Source organism: Trichophyton verrucosum (genome assembly GCF_000151505.1).
Source record: "Trichophyton verrucosum HKI 0517 chromosome Unknown contig00888_1.f1.exp, whole genome shotgun sequence".
NCBI classification, from domain to species: domain Eukaryota; kingdom Fungi; phylum Ascomycota; class Eurotiomycetes; order Onygenales; family Arthrodermataceae; genus Trichophyton; species Trichophyton verrucosum.
Genome location: NW_003315225.1, coordinates 1 through 14,322, shown reverse-complemented (window position 1 = coordinate 14,322; position 14,322 = coordinate 1). Strand labels below are relative to the sequence as shown.

Sequence of the window (14,322 nt, the reverse complement as noted above, 5' to 3'; positions counted from 1 at the left end):
TGGATTAGCGCCGTGACTTAGCAAGCGCATTCAGTTTCATCTTGCGCTCCATCTTTTCTTTCTTTGCTGCCATCTCGAGCCTTAGCTCTTCGGCATCCTCTTGTTTGGCAATTCTTAGCGCGGTCTGCTCCTCTTCTTCGACGTCAAGGAAGCCCGCTTCCATATCGGATTCGTCAGAATAATCGTCCTCGTCTCCATAGCCATAGTCGCCTTCGTCTTCTTCGTCTGTCCCAAGGTACTCATTTCTAGCAGCCCCACGGCTCTTGCTGCGGCCATACGAAGCATCTCTGCCTTGGGCACGACGAGAAGGTAGTCCGGCTGTGCCAGAGTAGGAGAGCTCCGACGACCGTGCTGGAGGCAAGCTGCCCGGTCGTGGACGGGCGGTGCCTTTATATGCCTCTTGTTTGCCCATTTCGGCCTGGCGAGCTTTCAAAATGGCTTCTTTGGTGCTCCTTGAGGGAGCGGTAACTGCAGATTTCTCGGTTGACAGCTTCCGGTTTGCTGGTTCTCGATCCCGCTGTTTGGCTTCCTCTGTCATTTTCTTTTGCTGAACTTTGCTCTTCTTATCCTTGGGAACAGCCTGGTGTTTTATCAATCCAACAGCGGCTGGTGCCTTGTTTTGCAGTGCCTTTGCCTCGGCCATGATTGCTGCGTAGGAGCCCTTAGGGGGCGGCTTGGTTGAAACGGGAGTAGCACTGGGTTTAGACAGTGCGGGTTTTGGGGCAGCTGTGGCTGAAGAGGTCGGTTTGGACGCAGGTTTACGAGCAGCATCGCTGTCCCTAGGCAGGCGTGAGGCCGGAGTCGCAGGCTGAGGTGAAGAAGAAGACGCCGGTTTTGAAAACCGATCGTTCCGCGGGGCTGGTCGAGTCAGCTGTTCACCCGCTTTTCGTTTCTGGGCTGTGCCTGTATAGCCATTACTGTTTCCACTAATCGAGGTTGCTGCCAGTTTCGAGTTCAGGGAAGGCTTCTGGTTTGAGGACGTCGAGTCTGGGGTTGTACTCTTAGGTGGGGGAGGCGGGGTGATAGACACCTCCCCAGTCTCGATAGAGGAGAGAACGGAGTTTAGAAACTGGTTATGGGGGTTAGGATGTCAGTAATATGCCGGCAAAGAGCACGTTTAGCTGGCTGCAGGTGTCTCAAAAGACTCACGCTCATTGTAGCAAGGCAGTATTGGATATTGTATGTAGCTCAGTGTGTTTGGAAGACAGAAACCGGTCACCAGCGATGACTGTAGTGTGAAAACAACTCATGATTCCCAGACAGAGAATCACCTCATAGCGAGAAGAGTCCGTTTTGCGGATCTTTATACCGGACTTATCAGCGTTTCATATATGACCTGGCAGGGGGGTTGCAGGCGCTAGGAATGAGGTCTCAGGCAGCAGCTGGGGGCCCAGAGAGCCGCTGGAAGGGGGCAAAGCGTCGGCAACGGTCGCGGCACCGGGATGCGACAGGCAGCAGCGGCGCAGGAGGTCTCGTTGGCGCTGAGTTGTTGAGAGTTGGCGAGCTCGACTCACGAGGAGGATTTCAACGACGTATTTATAGCGAGAGGAAGAAAAAGGCAAAGAAGGTCTGCTTATGTCATCAGAGAGTGACTGCAACCGAAAGCGGACTAGCGCTGCGGCTCGCTTACTCTATAGCTTATGTAATCCCACTTTCACCTTTTTGAGTTCTTTTTTTGGGGCTTTTTTTGGCGATTTTTCTTTTCTCTTCCACAACGACAACCAAAAGCCCTGAACTTGACGTCTCAGTCTCCGCCCAACTCGCGGTTAAATCGATTGTTTCTCTTGTTCATTCCTCATCTCACAGGTAAGGGAGTGCTGCTGAATACAGACCGGGGACGGATTAATTGATTCAGATTCGAGAACTAACAGTTGTTGTATATAGAAAACATACCAAAATGAAGCACCTCGCAGCTTTCCTTCTCCTCGGCCTTGCCGGCAACTCCTCCCCATCTGCCAGCGACATCAGCGATGTTCTCTCCTCCGTCGGTATTGATGCCGACAGCGAGCGCGTTGAGAAGCTCCTCGCCGAGCTCGAGGGCAAGGACATCCAGGAAGTAAGATATTTCCCACCCCCTTCACAAAATTGTTTTTATGTGCGCGCGAATATAGGATGGGGACATAGGCTAATCGAGCGCTTTGTAATAGTTGATTGCCGAGGGTTCTACCAAGCTCGCCTCCGTCCCAAGTGGTGGTGCCGGTGGTGCTGCTGCTGCTCCTGCCGCTGGCGGTGCTGCCGGTGGTGACGCTGCTGCCCCCGCCGAGGAGGCCAAGAAGGAGGAGCCAGAGGAGGACTCTGATGAGGACATGGGCTTCGGTCTCTTCGACTAAGCGCATCCTTCACGGGATACTACCAAAAAGAGATAATAAAAAGAGTTACAGCAGTGAATCGTTCGTTCGGCGTGTTACCAACAATGATGATGGATATGACTCAGCTCAGTCGGTGGAATATCTGTTTGATGCATTTACGGACATTATGACCTGGGTTTGGGCAACGGCTCGTCTTGTTATCAGCAGGAATCGCTGTCTTATCATAAACTACACCAGGCTTTTAGTCTGTTGACACCATCGCAATGCAACTCGGCCTTACGGCTCCCTGCTGAATCTCCTACACTGGTTATTACCTCCTCCAGAGCAGCCCTCGTAATCCATACGTCAAATAGATGCACATTGTAGCTCAAATAGCTTCCAAACTTGCCATCACCAGCTGCCCACGGGCAATGGTCTGGCCCAAGGACCGCCCCGGCCGCGATCTGATATCGGATAATAGTTAAGCCATTCCGTCAATAGGGTTGCTTACATAAGAAATCCACTTAGGGCTAAGGTCGCTTAACCGAATTCGCTCCTCCACCTTTCGCGATCCAAATCGACTTTTTTCGACGTCGAGAAAGAAAACGAGACAGACAAACCCAACTTTTCGACAGTTTCTCTCCCCTTCTCGCATCCAAGGGCAAGCCAGTGTTGCCGAGAGAATAACACCGCAATCATGGCTGACGTTGAATATGTAAGTAACCGGGACTTTTCCTGGTAGGAATCAGGATTGAATAGAACTTGCGACTGACTACTTCTACAGAACGCCGAGGAGGCTGCCGGTACGTGCTAGATGGCCCTGTGATATCTTTAGCGGAAGAGGGGAACCGCTCTTTGGTTGATTTGCCGGGATATATCGATGGATGGGATGAAGAGAGTGCGGCTAGCTGACGAAACGACCACCAACAGAGATCAAGCGAAAGAGAGCCTTCCGCAAGTTTTCCTACCGTGGAATCGACCTCGACCAGTACGTTCTGACCCCCTGGACTGCCCATATGCAAACAACCTACCCAGCACGTTTTATTGCTCCGTTTTTACGACAAATATCCGCGCTACCAGTTCGATAAGGGGAACATACGATCTAATCAAATAACTCTTGCAGACTCCTTGACCTCTCCTCCGAGCAGCTCCGAGATGTCGTTCACGCCCGTGCCCGCCGCAGATTCAACCGTGGTCTCAAGCGCAAGCCAATGGGCCTGATCAAGAAGCTCCGCAAGGCCAAGCAGGAGGCTAAGCCCAACGAGAAGCCAGATCTCGTCAAGACACACCTTCGTGACATGATTGTCGTACCAGAAATGATCGGCAGCGTCATCGGAATTTACTCCGGAAAGGAATTCAACCAGGTCGAGATTAAGCCCGAGATGGTTGGCCACTACTTGGCTGAGTTCTCTATCTCATAGTACGTCGTTTCCTACCCCCGCCAGGCAATTGATAACGGATGGCTTTTTCTAACGTCGGTTCCCCCATTTTAGCAAGCCTGTCAAGCACGGTCGACCCGGTATCGGTGCCACCCACTCTTCCCGTTTCATTCCTCTCAAGTAAACGAATAATCTGCACGCAAACTTGACGTTTTGTACTGGGTCATGTCAAAATGTTTTTTATCTTCTCTTACATGGGGCACAAAAGGGATGGGGTTCTTGCTTTGTATGGAAGGGCTTTATATCCAGAACCTCGTTCTCCCAGGTCATGTAACGGCATAGAAAATGGAAAAGCTCTTGGAGAAAACAGCTTTTATCATGCTCATGCCAACCCGCGGCTAGATTTATGATTTTTAATGTATCTAGCAAAAATTCATTCCATACAACCAGTCCTCGTACTTTCGCGCTCCCACCCCTGTTGGGTGCGCCTCATCGCAATCAAATTACCACCGATATGATATTACACTAATAATGTACCAGAACACCAGATTGATATAGAGGCACATTAAGGCACATTCTATATTTTGACCACACAAGTATTATATATTCTCTAGATATAGAATAAATAATACTTCCTAATATATTTTTTTTTAATTCAATTTGAGGAGATATAGTAGAAGAAAAAAAGACATGCAATATTTTCCCATGTAATTTAGTAACTAGTAAGAAAGGGAATAAGTATCGAATTTCCTTAAGAAGAGTAGTAAGTTCCTTGAAAGTAAACAGGACCTCTCTTTTATTTTGAAAGGCTCCATTAATGTGGTGGTGGAGATATCGAAGTAATATAATATCGGTGGTAATTTCATTACGATGAGGTGCACCCAACAAAGAGCGAAAGGTAAGAGTCATTAAGGCTCGCATGTCAGAAGCGAGGAATAAGTGGCCACCCAAGGTCATATCCGACCTGTTGAAGAGAAAATCAATTCATCCATCAGTCTCCAGTGTTTCCTCGGCAATATTATTAAGGATCTTCCATGCAGGAGACATAGCTTTGGCAGCAGAAGGTGTTGACGGGTTGTAGCCCAGTTTCCTGACTGGGGCCATGAGAGCGTCATATTCCACTTTGATAGATCTAGCAACCTCAGGCGTCTCGTACTTCAGGTTCTTGTTTAGCTTTGCAAGAATAGGGTAAACCGTCGACACCGGGTCGAACTTGTATTTACTATCATTGGGAATCTTGCTTGACTGTTCACCTGTGATCGTCACGACTAGTTGTGAAAAAACGAACTCATGGTTTGTGCGGATGGGATGCCACTCGTGAGGATAGAGTACAGGATCAACAAACAGGTATCGAACCAAACCATGTCGAAAGGCGGACCAGAAGTCCTCGATTTCAAGGAGAGACACGATCAGCTCTGATCGAATCTCTGGATATGGCTGCCGCGCAATAGGCCACATTTTGGTATCATGTAGGACCTTCATGGCGGACCTGAGTTGTTTCACTGCCGATTCGGCCTTGGAACTCCTTGCGGCTGTAAGCAGCTCCCTTGCTTGCTTTTCGGCCTCCTTAAGAGTTTCAACCTCTTCCGAGGATGGATTGGATGGGATGAATTGGTCTTCCCTAGCGGTAGTCCCTTGGGCACATTTCGAGCATTTGCATGTGAAGAAGTATCTTTCAGCAAGCTGCTTCTGCCGAACCTCTAAAGGATAGGTGTTGTCGATGTAGGATATAAACACCTGCTCGTCAGGTTTGATTTCGCGCAAGGCTTTCACTATGATCAGCCCTCCATCAAATCCAACAACGGCATTTGGTTCACAGCTATGATTCATGTAACATGCAAATGGCTGAATGCATAATCCCAGCGGATCACCAAATGCCGTGGTAAATGTAAAGCTATTGACTTCAATCTATGCTCCAAGGGGTGTTCAGTATACGGCTATTCCCGTTTGACAACAAAATTACATTAGTTACTCACCCTTGCTAAGTATTCAGCGATGGTCTCGACGTCAAGTTCTGAGCCCGAGTACTCCTTTTCTGCCTTTGCACAGAGCATTATCCGCTCATACTGTTCCTGATTTGAGCTCGTAATCTCATCTAAGTGTGAACGAAGAGTCAAAAACATGTTCAGATCTGACTTCACATGGTCCTCGTTTGAACTCCTCAACTTCACGATCCGAAGGACCGCTCTTGAGTTCACAGGGAGAATTTTGGGGTACAGCTTTTTGTAAATAGCACATTCATGCTTGTGTATAAGCTTCCAGTTTGCAGATTGACATTTCTATCATCCGTTAGAAGCCTATTCTCACCGACTATTTAGGTATATCATATATGTATATAACTACCTGGGGCAGAAGCTTACCCTGTCACAATACTTGACTACTTTGCAGCCAGAGCAGGCCCACAGTTTCATGTCAACGCTTGCCATGACGTTGACTCCGAACGGAAGATTTGCAAAGCAGTTAGAGCATGCGTCTTTCAGTCTCTCGGTGCTCAGCACTGTAGAGAACGTTGCAGGCATGCTGAACACGTCTTTGCCCATCTTGATAGTGGATGTTGCAAAGAGGCCTCTCCCAGCATCGCCCGCCGGCCGGGGGACCACAGAAGCATTAACCTCTCCGAACGACGCCATCATCGACTAGCTAGATGCTTCCCTGTGAGCTGGCTACCTTGATATATTGTTGTATAGATCAAGATGAACAGGTCAATCTCGTTTCTGTGTGTTGGTGTTTATAGTTAGTTTACTTGTCGGTGTGTTTGTTCCCAGAAGCGACGTTGGGCCGCAGGGCTCGGCGCTAGTCAGACTTCATTGGATGGATTTTGGCCGCTGAAAAACATCTACACTTCAATACTCAAGGACACTCAACTACAGACAATCTACATCTAATATCTGATACACGGCACTGGACTGTCTTACGGTGTTCAGCACGGGTCCAATTTGATCACTATTTTGTGGCACTTGTGATGATTGTATAGCTCGAGGAGAGTGTACATTTATCCCATGATACCCCTTTGGCCACTACAGAGACGACCTGTTCACGGAGAAAATATTTCCGGAGGAGAATATTGATGTCCTAGTCCCGATGATACCAAGAATGAACTCCAAACATCGGGCTTAATCCCCGTGGATCAACCCTATCAAGTACTGGCTTGGTTCTCGCTCACACGGCCGCAGCTTGAGAGTAGAATCTTTGTCCGAAGGGCAGTTGTGCTAGAAGAGGGGTTTAAGTAGCACTTGAAGAAGCGGCAGGTCAGGGTATTGAACGTCCTTTTATAATACTTGGAGCAGGATAATCCTCCACGGAAAATTTATAGGTACTTCGGACGAGAATACTTTGTTGGGTGTCTGAGAGTCTACCTCTTATATCATTAACCCTTGATATTTCTATTGGGTGTCCTCCTAAACAGTTTGAATATGGATTTCTAGTAGCTGAGTGGCAGGTCTCCTGGTCAATGTCGGATGGTATTTACTCCCTGGTTACTCCGGGTGGTTTATATGTTCCCTGTAGAGCCTTCTGTCATTTGGAAATCCACGAATCGAAACAAGTAGTTTACTAGTATAACTAACCTGCATAAACAGCCTGCTTCACCAAGTCAAAACCAACATCGATACTCGAGAAACAAATTTAAATACAAGATATTAAGGCAAGGTCTTCCAGATCAGCTATCTGCTAGCATGGCAATGGCAGCGATAAGCATGGGCTTAACTTCTCATATCAAACCTTCTGCGACTATCTCCCCCGAATAACCGGTGCTTCCTCTTCGCCGACAAACGCAGAGAATATCAACCCCCTGATCAAGCGGATTCTCGGATGCTATCCGGACTCTACTATCTACGGGGCAGGAGGCCGTTCAGCCCTGCTATCAATATGTGACAGTTTATGCGTCAAAGTCTCCTACAAGCCTAGTGGTGAGCATATCATCCACGAACAGGAAATATTCAGGCAGCTGGAATCTGTCCCATGCTCGTCTATAGCCCACGGGCTCTACTGTGCTCCAGACCTCATCTTCAGGGAGCTATAAAAGAACGGTACACTTCACGAGCGGCTGAATTCGAACAAGGCGCCTCGCCCGGTACTTCAATGGATGCAGCAGCTCTCGGAGGCAGTAGCTTGCCTGGAAGCCCTCGGTTATGTCCACGGGGACCTGAATCCCCGAAACATCATGTTTACGGAAGACGACCATCTCAGACTTGTCGACTTTGACCATTCGATCAAGCTCGGCGAAGACTTGGAAGTTGGAGACTACCCTTATGTTCGTCCCATAAGCCTGGCGGAAGACACGGCACAGTCCGGTGGTACGTTTGGCAGAGCGAGTGTCGCTACGGAGCTGTTTGCTCTCGGGTCTATCTTCTGGTACATGGTTACGAGGCACGGAGCTGTGGGCCGGTGTGCAGGGGCTAGATCTCGTTGACCGGCTTATAGCCCGTACATGTCCGGACATGGACCTGGAAGATCCCGTTAACCGGATCATCAGAGACTGCTGGACGGGGAGATTTGATTCTGTGGCCGCACTGGCAGCTTGCATCCGCCAGCTGGAGTACTCGAGGGATTTTGAGCAGAAGAAGAGCCTATGCGAGCAGCACTATAAGTTGATATGTGGCTAAGAACATTGGGGGAGAACAAGCCCGGCAGCCTGTCAAGATATATAGATACCGGCTACACAGTGGGCTGGCCGTTGAATATCAGCTCAAACAGATCCAAAACAACTCATTAAACCGCAAGGGCTGGCCCCCCGCTTAGATAAGGCACATACTAGGCGAGTAGCCAGCAGCCTAATTGGCTGGGCTGCGCACTTTTGGGCATCCGGAGGCCGGCTGTGGCCTGAGGGCGACGGCAAGATATAAACAAGCCCGTTCGTTGATCTCGCGTTGACATGGAATAATACCAGCTTACGGATCCAGACGATGGCATATTATGAACATGAGCCGGATTTCAGTGTCCATTTCGGCAAGACAACGTGTCTACTCTGCAGACACGTTGCAACCCCCCAGTCCCCTACCCTCGGTGGGTTTTTAGCCCCTGCTAATCTTTCTATATGATTAACTATTTGGTCACACAGTACTAATAAGTTTGTGTACAGATCTACATGGACATGACCTTGGAACTCGGGAGTGTGAGCGATTATGTCTAGTGTGCAAGATACATCCGATAGAGAAGCCATGGATGCACAGGCTCTGTTACGACCTGCTGAAGGCCAGCAATAGGCCCAACGAGCCAACGCTCGAAGACCTGCAGAGATTCGGGAAGGCAGTCAGGCCCCTGTACAAGCCCGCGGACAGTGAGGATATCGACAGCGCGTCTTCCCGAGAGGGGCTGTTCTCCAGCCATGCACGGCCCATTGTGGAACGGAGTCTCCGGATCGACTTGTTTGAGAGACTGCCAGTGGAAATCCAGGCTATTATACTTAGCTATATCGGCCCGTGCTGGTATCTGATCCTGCTGGGGGAGAGCCGCAGATTGGTCGAGGAGTTGAGAAATGGTCGTAAGAGCCGCCAAAGTGAACAAGTCAGCCTGGAAAAGGAGGTATATATCTCGCGAATACCTTACCAGGGCAATTCCTATATTTCTACTATCAGCAACGAACCACCGGAACCTGGCCTAGATGGCTTGAAGCTAGAGTGTTTGAAAGTACCAGACAGCCTGAGCAAGATTGTGCTATCGACAGACCATATTGGTGTACGCGGAATACAGTTTGTGGTGGAGGGGGGCACTCCCCCACCACCAGATGGGTCACCATGGTATGAATTTGTCGACGTCCCAGACTGCAGCCAGGCGCTGCATGTTGCTACTGAGGTAAGGTAGGGCGATCCCCCGTCCACGAGTGCGTTATTCAATCTGACAAGTTGAGGTATGATAGGGTCTATTTGTTAGAAAAATGCGGCGGGTCGAGGGGGAGGAAATCCACAACAATTTCCCCCTCTGGAGCAGTCCGTCACCGCCTGCATTCCAGCCGTGGAACGTGTATGACGATCGAGGAGGTTGTCGCTTAGACTACGTCAACCTTGATGAGGAGGGTGTGCAGGGCCTCGTGGTGTGCTGCTATGGCGTGGCCAACGGGGGCTTGTTTGCCTTTTCCGGCGTTTCCAAACCATTCAAGCGGTTTGTCACCTCCATGCAACAAAACATCAGAACGGGCCCCATTTTCTGGATGTATTTCCCAATCAACGACGGCGAACAAATCGAGGCAGCGTGGGTTCGCAAGATCGAAGGGTTATACGGCCAGATGTCCAACCCGGTATTAGTTGTACGTTTTTTTTTATTCGCATGCATGCCCCCGCCCCGCCCGCCAGCACAGTCCGGTCTGCTAACTAGTTAACTAACTGTATAACTAGATCAAAACGACGTTCGGAAGAACAGCTACATTCGGGCCCTACCACCGCGAAGACTACCGGCGGAAAGACGAGCTCATCCCGCTCGTCAAAGACAGCGACGGAACTATTTCAGGATTCATCCATGACGGACTAGACACAGACAAGCACGAAATCTCTCTATTCGGACTGACCTGCCGGGACCGAGACGGCAACGGCAACGGCAACGACCCAAACGACGACCACGACCACGAACACGAGCCCAACGACAACAACAACGGCACAAAACTGGCCCCACCACCCGTTGAAAACTACATCTCTCCCCCGCCCTACGCTGCTGACGGACTACAGGCTTTAAATTGGTACATGACCGAGGCGCGGCTGGATGGAGTTTGCCGTGTGCGCGTGTGCAGGGATCTAGAGCAAGCGCACAACCCATGCATCGGAATGCTACTTTACTATGATAACGGGCGCGCGGAGGCCCTGGGCCAGATACGCTGGGACCAGGAGGTGTCGCGGGATATAAACGTGCCCGTACGACTTAGGCGGGAGAAGCTTGATGGGAGCCCGTACGTTGCGGACATCCAGGGCATGGATGCTGCTGGGTGTGGCGCAACGGCGGATGAGCCGGGTGATGGGTGGCTTGAGTTGCCGCGGACAGGGACGATGGCGTGGTGGTTTTGTATTTCGCGGGACATTATCTCTGTGTATGGCCATTGTACGCATTGTCGATAGATCTAGCCGTACCTAGCGCGCGGAGATGTATGTCTGTCTGCGCTATGCCTGTTCCTAGTCAGTCAGGCAGTCGGCAGCTCCGAGAGAAGGGCCCAACCCAGTGGTCGAGGCGGTCCGCGGGCGGGAAGTTAAACTTAAAGGCCGAAGTTAACTTTACAGCAACCGCCGTCTCGAGTCCGTCATCAATAGATCGATAAAGAGGGAGAAAAAAAAATATAGAAATATATATCAATGAACTTCCGTCACTGAATCAATAAAATGAATCAGACAATGTCTATCTATCTGCTAGTCGTGCTATTTCAAAAAAAACTATGCACCGAAAATAGAAGTTTCCCGAACCAACCGAACCGAACCGGACCGAAGCACACAGCACGTAAAAAAGCACCCCAAGTTGCGCCCTTACACCAGCTTCCTACCCACGAAATCCGACCAGCTACGCACCTCAGACGGAATGCCTTCCTTCTTAGGCAGCTTCTCACTCATACATCTGGCAAACAGCAACGCCGTCTTGGGCTCCATGAAAAGCGGCACGCCGAAATCCACCGCGTTCCTACGCATGACATAGTTCTCGTCAAGAAGATGCTTGCTTCTCTCGCGCGCAATGTTGAAGACTCCCCTGATATCGTTGCGCTCAAACACCTCTCGCAGCTTCCGCTTGTCCTGCTTCGGGAAGTCGATGATTTGAATGTTCAGATCCTCCGGCTTAGCGGCGCAGTTTTGCTCGAGGAAGCGCTTGACGGGCTCGCTGGCTACGAATAGCTTGAAGCCTAGCGGATGCACGTAGTTGACTATCTGCGGGAGTTCAGACATGTCTGTATCTCCACCGAACAGTAGGCCCTCGCCTGGTTGAGGGGTGCGGAAGTTCATGGTGGATTGTAGCGAGGCCCAGTAGGCTTCGACCAGGTCCTGGCCGAAACAGGCTATTTCGCCTGTACTTGCCATCTCGACGCCGAGGAAAGGGTCGGCGCCGGCGAGTCGGGTCCAGCTGAACTGCGGCACTTTGGTAGCGAGGTAGGGACGGGATTGGGCCATGAGGTCAGTGGGCTGCGGGACGTTGGTGCCGACCAGGGCGCGGGTAGCGGCGTCGATGAAGTTGGTTCCGAGCACCTTACTGACGAACGGGAACGAGCGGGAGGCGCGCAGGTTGCATTCGATGACTTTCAGGAGAGGCTTAGAGGGGTTTTGCGGGTTGTCGGCTTTGATGATTTGCATGTTAAAGGGGCCTGTGATGGAGAAGGCATGGGCGACTTTCTCTGCGATGGTTTTCACACGGGCCATGATGGAGGCGTCGAGGGAGGCGGGTGGGAGGACGAGAGTTGCGTCTCCGGAGTGGACGCCTGCGGGCTCGATGTGTTCGCTTACAGCGTGCAGGATGAGAGAGCCCTGAGAGGCCACGGCGTCGACGTCGATTTCTTCTGCGCCCTCGATGAATTTGGTGATTACCACGGGATGGTCGGGAGAGACGGAGGAGGCGGAGAGGAGTTTCTCTTTGAGCTCGTCGCGGTTGTAGATGACGCTCATGGCGGCGCCGGAGAGGACGTAGCTTGGTCTGACGAGGACGGGATACTGGACTGATTCAGCGAAGGCCTCTGCGTCCTCGAAGGAGGTGAGTTCCTTCCAGGCGGGCTGGTCGACGCCGATGCTGTCGAGGATCTGTGAGAACTTGTGGCGGTCTTCTGCCTTGTCGATGTCTTCTGGGTTGGTTCCGAGGACGTTTGCGCCGCCAGCCTGCTGGAGACGCAGGGCGATGTTCTGGGGCAGCTGGCCGCCGACAGAGACGACGACGCCGGAAGCACTTTCGAGTTCGTAGATGTCCATTACACGTTCGTAGCTGAGTTCTTCAAAGTAGAGCTTGTCGGCGGTGTCGAAGTCGGTAGAGTAGGTTTCGGGGTTGTAGTTGATCATGACTGTCTTCTTGCCCATGTTGCGTAGAGACAAGGTAGCGTTGACGGCACACCAGTCGAACTCGACGGAGCTGCCGATACGGTAGACACCGCTTCCGAGAATGATGGTGCCCTTGTCCTCGAAGGTGACGTCGTGGGAGGAGGCATTGTAGGTGGTGTAGAGGTAGTTTGTGTCTGCTGGGAACTCGGCGGCGAGGGTATCGATCTTCTTGACCCAGGGGTGGATGTCGAAGCTCTTTCTGCGGGCTCTGACTGCGTCTTCGGTGGTGTTCAAACAGAGGGCAATCTGCCTGTCGGAGAAGCCCATCTTCTTGGCTTCAAGGAGGACGTCCTTTTGCAGGTCTGACAGGCTAGCGATATGCTGGAGAGACTTGTGCATGTCGACAATATTCTGTAGCTTGTAGAGGAACCACTTGTCTATCTTGCTGAGCTCATGGACGCGGTCGACAGAGTAACCCTCGTGGAGCATAGCCTGGCCAACAGCAAGCCATCTGCGGTCGGTCGGGTTGGCCAGGACATCGTCGAGGTTTTCAAACTTGTCACCCTGGAAGCCGACGAAGCGCGGGTCGACCTGGCGAATGGCCTTTTGGAAGGATTCTTCAAAGGTACGTCCGATGGCCATGACCTCGCCGACAGACTTCATGGAGCTGCCGATATCCCGCTTGACGTGCTGGAACTTGCTGAGATCCCAGCGCGGGATCTTGGTGACGATGTAGTCGAGACTGGGCTCGAAGTTGGCCGAGGTGGTCTTTGTGACTGCATTGGGCAGTTCGGGCAGAGTGTGGCCCAGGCCTATCTTTGCAGCGGTGTATGCAAGGGGGTATCCGGTGGCCTTGGAGGCGAGAGCAGAAGAACGAGACAAGCGAGCATTGACCTCGATGACACGGTAGTCAAGCCCGTCTGGCTGGAGTGCGTACTGGACGTTGCACTCGCCGACTACGCCCAGGTGACGGACGATCTTGATGGCAGCGGTACGAAGCATGTGGTACTCTTCATCAGACAGGGTCTGGCTGGGAGCTACGACGATGCTGTCTCCCGTGTGGATGCCCAGTGGGTCAAAGTTCTCCATGTTGCAGACGGTGATGCAATTGTTGCTCGCATCACGGACGACTTCATACTCGACTTCCTTCCAGCCCTTGAGGGACTTTTCGACCAAGATCTGCGGAGCGAGAGTGAGAGAGCGAGAAGAGAGATCACGCAGCTCGTCCGGGGTGCTGGCGAACCCGGAGCCAAGTCCACCCAGCGCATAGGCCGAGCGGACGATGATGGGGTATCCTATCTTGTCAGCCGCAGCGAGGGCATCGTCGACGGAGCTGACGGCGATAGATTCAGCGATGGGGATGTTGATCTCGTTGAGGGCGCGGGCAAAGAGGTCTCTGTCCTCGCTGGTCTCAAGGGTCTTGATGGAGGTACCCAGCACGCGGACGCCGTAGCGGTCAAAGATGCCCATGCGGTTCATCTGGACGCCGAGGTTGAGGGCAGTCTGACCCCCGAAGGCGAGGAAGATGCCGTCTGGCTGCTCCCGCTCGATGACATAGGAGACATACTCCGGGGTGACGGGGAGGTAGTAGACCTCGTCGGCGAGCTTGTGGTCTGTCTGGATGGTCGCGATGTTGGGGTTGATCAGGACCGAGCGGACGCCGGCTTCTTTGAGGGCCTTTAACGCCTGGGAGCCTACAGACCGTTAGACAGGAACCAAAGTAAAAAT

General features: G+C 51.6%; 7 protein-coding genes across 7 annotated transcripts; 4 read left to right on the top strand and 3 right to left on the bottom strand.

The window, feature by feature from the left end:
* Positions 1 to 4: 4 nt before the first annotated feature.
* TRV_07084 (uncharacterized protein) lies at positions 5 to 1,155 on the bottom strand (the record flags this gene model as incomplete). The annotated part of the gene is made up of 2 exons (XM_003018846.1): positions 5 to 1,069; positions 1,150 to 1,155. The coding sequence occupies 2 exons, from the start codon at positions 1,153 to 1,155 to the stop codon at positions 5 to 7; spliced, it is 1,071 nt and encodes a 356-aa protein (XP_003018892.1).
* A 742-nt stretch (positions 1,156 to 1,897) lies between these two features.
* Positions 1,898 to 2,330, top strand: TRV_07083 (uncharacterized protein; the record flags this gene model as incomplete). The annotated part of the gene is made up of 2 exons (XM_003018845.1): positions 1,898 to 2,056; positions 2,148 to 2,330. The coding sequence occupies 2 exons, from the start codon at positions 1,898 to 1,900 to the stop codon at positions 2,328 to 2,330; spliced, it is 342 nt and encodes a 113-aa protein (XP_003018891.1).
* A 655-nt stretch (positions 2,331 to 2,985) lies between these two features.
* Positions 2,986 to 3,709, top strand: TRV_07082 (uncharacterized protein; the record flags this gene model as incomplete). The annotated part of the gene is made up of 4 exons (XM_003018844.1): positions 2,986 to 3,003; positions 3,073 to 3,091; positions 3,219 to 3,276; positions 3,412 to 3,709. The coding sequence occupies 4 exons, from the start codon at positions 2,986 to 2,988 to the stop codon at positions 3,707 to 3,709; spliced, it is 393 nt and encodes a 130-aa protein (XP_003018890.1).
* Positions 3,710 to 4,651: 942 nt separating this feature from the next.
* Positions 4,652 to 6,297, bottom strand: TRV_07081 (SET and MYND domain protein, putative; the record flags this gene model as incomplete). The annotated part of the gene is made up of 3 exons (XM_003018843.1): positions 4,652 to 5,575; positions 5,644 to 5,946; positions 6,028 to 6,297. 3 exons carry the CDS (start codon positions 6,295 to 6,297, stop codon positions 4,652 to 4,654), a joined length of 1,497 nt encoding a protein of 498 aa, XP_003018889.1.
* Positions 6,298 to 7,751: 1,454 nt separating this feature from the next.
* On the top strand, positions 7,752 to 8,271 carry TRV_07080 (uncharacterized protein; the record flags this gene model as incomplete). Its single annotated transcript, XM_003018842.1, has 2 exons — positions 7,752 to 7,962; positions 8,090 to 8,271. The coding sequence occupies 2 exons, from the start codon at positions 7,752 to 7,754 to the stop codon at positions 8,269 to 8,271; spliced, it is 393 nt and encodes a 130-aa protein (XP_003018888.1).
* Positions 8,272 to 8,830: 559 nt separating this feature from the next.
* TRV_07079 (uncharacterized protein) lies at positions 8,831 to 10,710 on the top strand (the record flags this gene model as incomplete). Its single annotated transcript, XM_003018841.1, has 3 exons — positions 8,831 to 9,460; positions 9,525 to 9,911; positions 10,000 to 10,710. 3 exons carry the CDS (start codon positions 8,831 to 8,833, stop codon positions 10,708 to 10,710), a joined length of 1,728 nt encoding a protein of 575 aa, XP_003018887.1.
* A 399-nt stretch (positions 10,711 to 11,109) lies between these two features.
* Positions 11,110 to 14,280, bottom strand: TRV_07078 (uncharacterized protein; the record flags this gene model as incomplete). Its single annotated transcript, XM_003018840.1, has 1 exon — positions 11,110 to 14,280. A coding segment is annotated over one exon (3,171 nt), but the record flags the coding sequence as incomplete, so codon positions are not given.
* Positions 14,281 to 14,322: the final 42 nt, after the last annotated feature.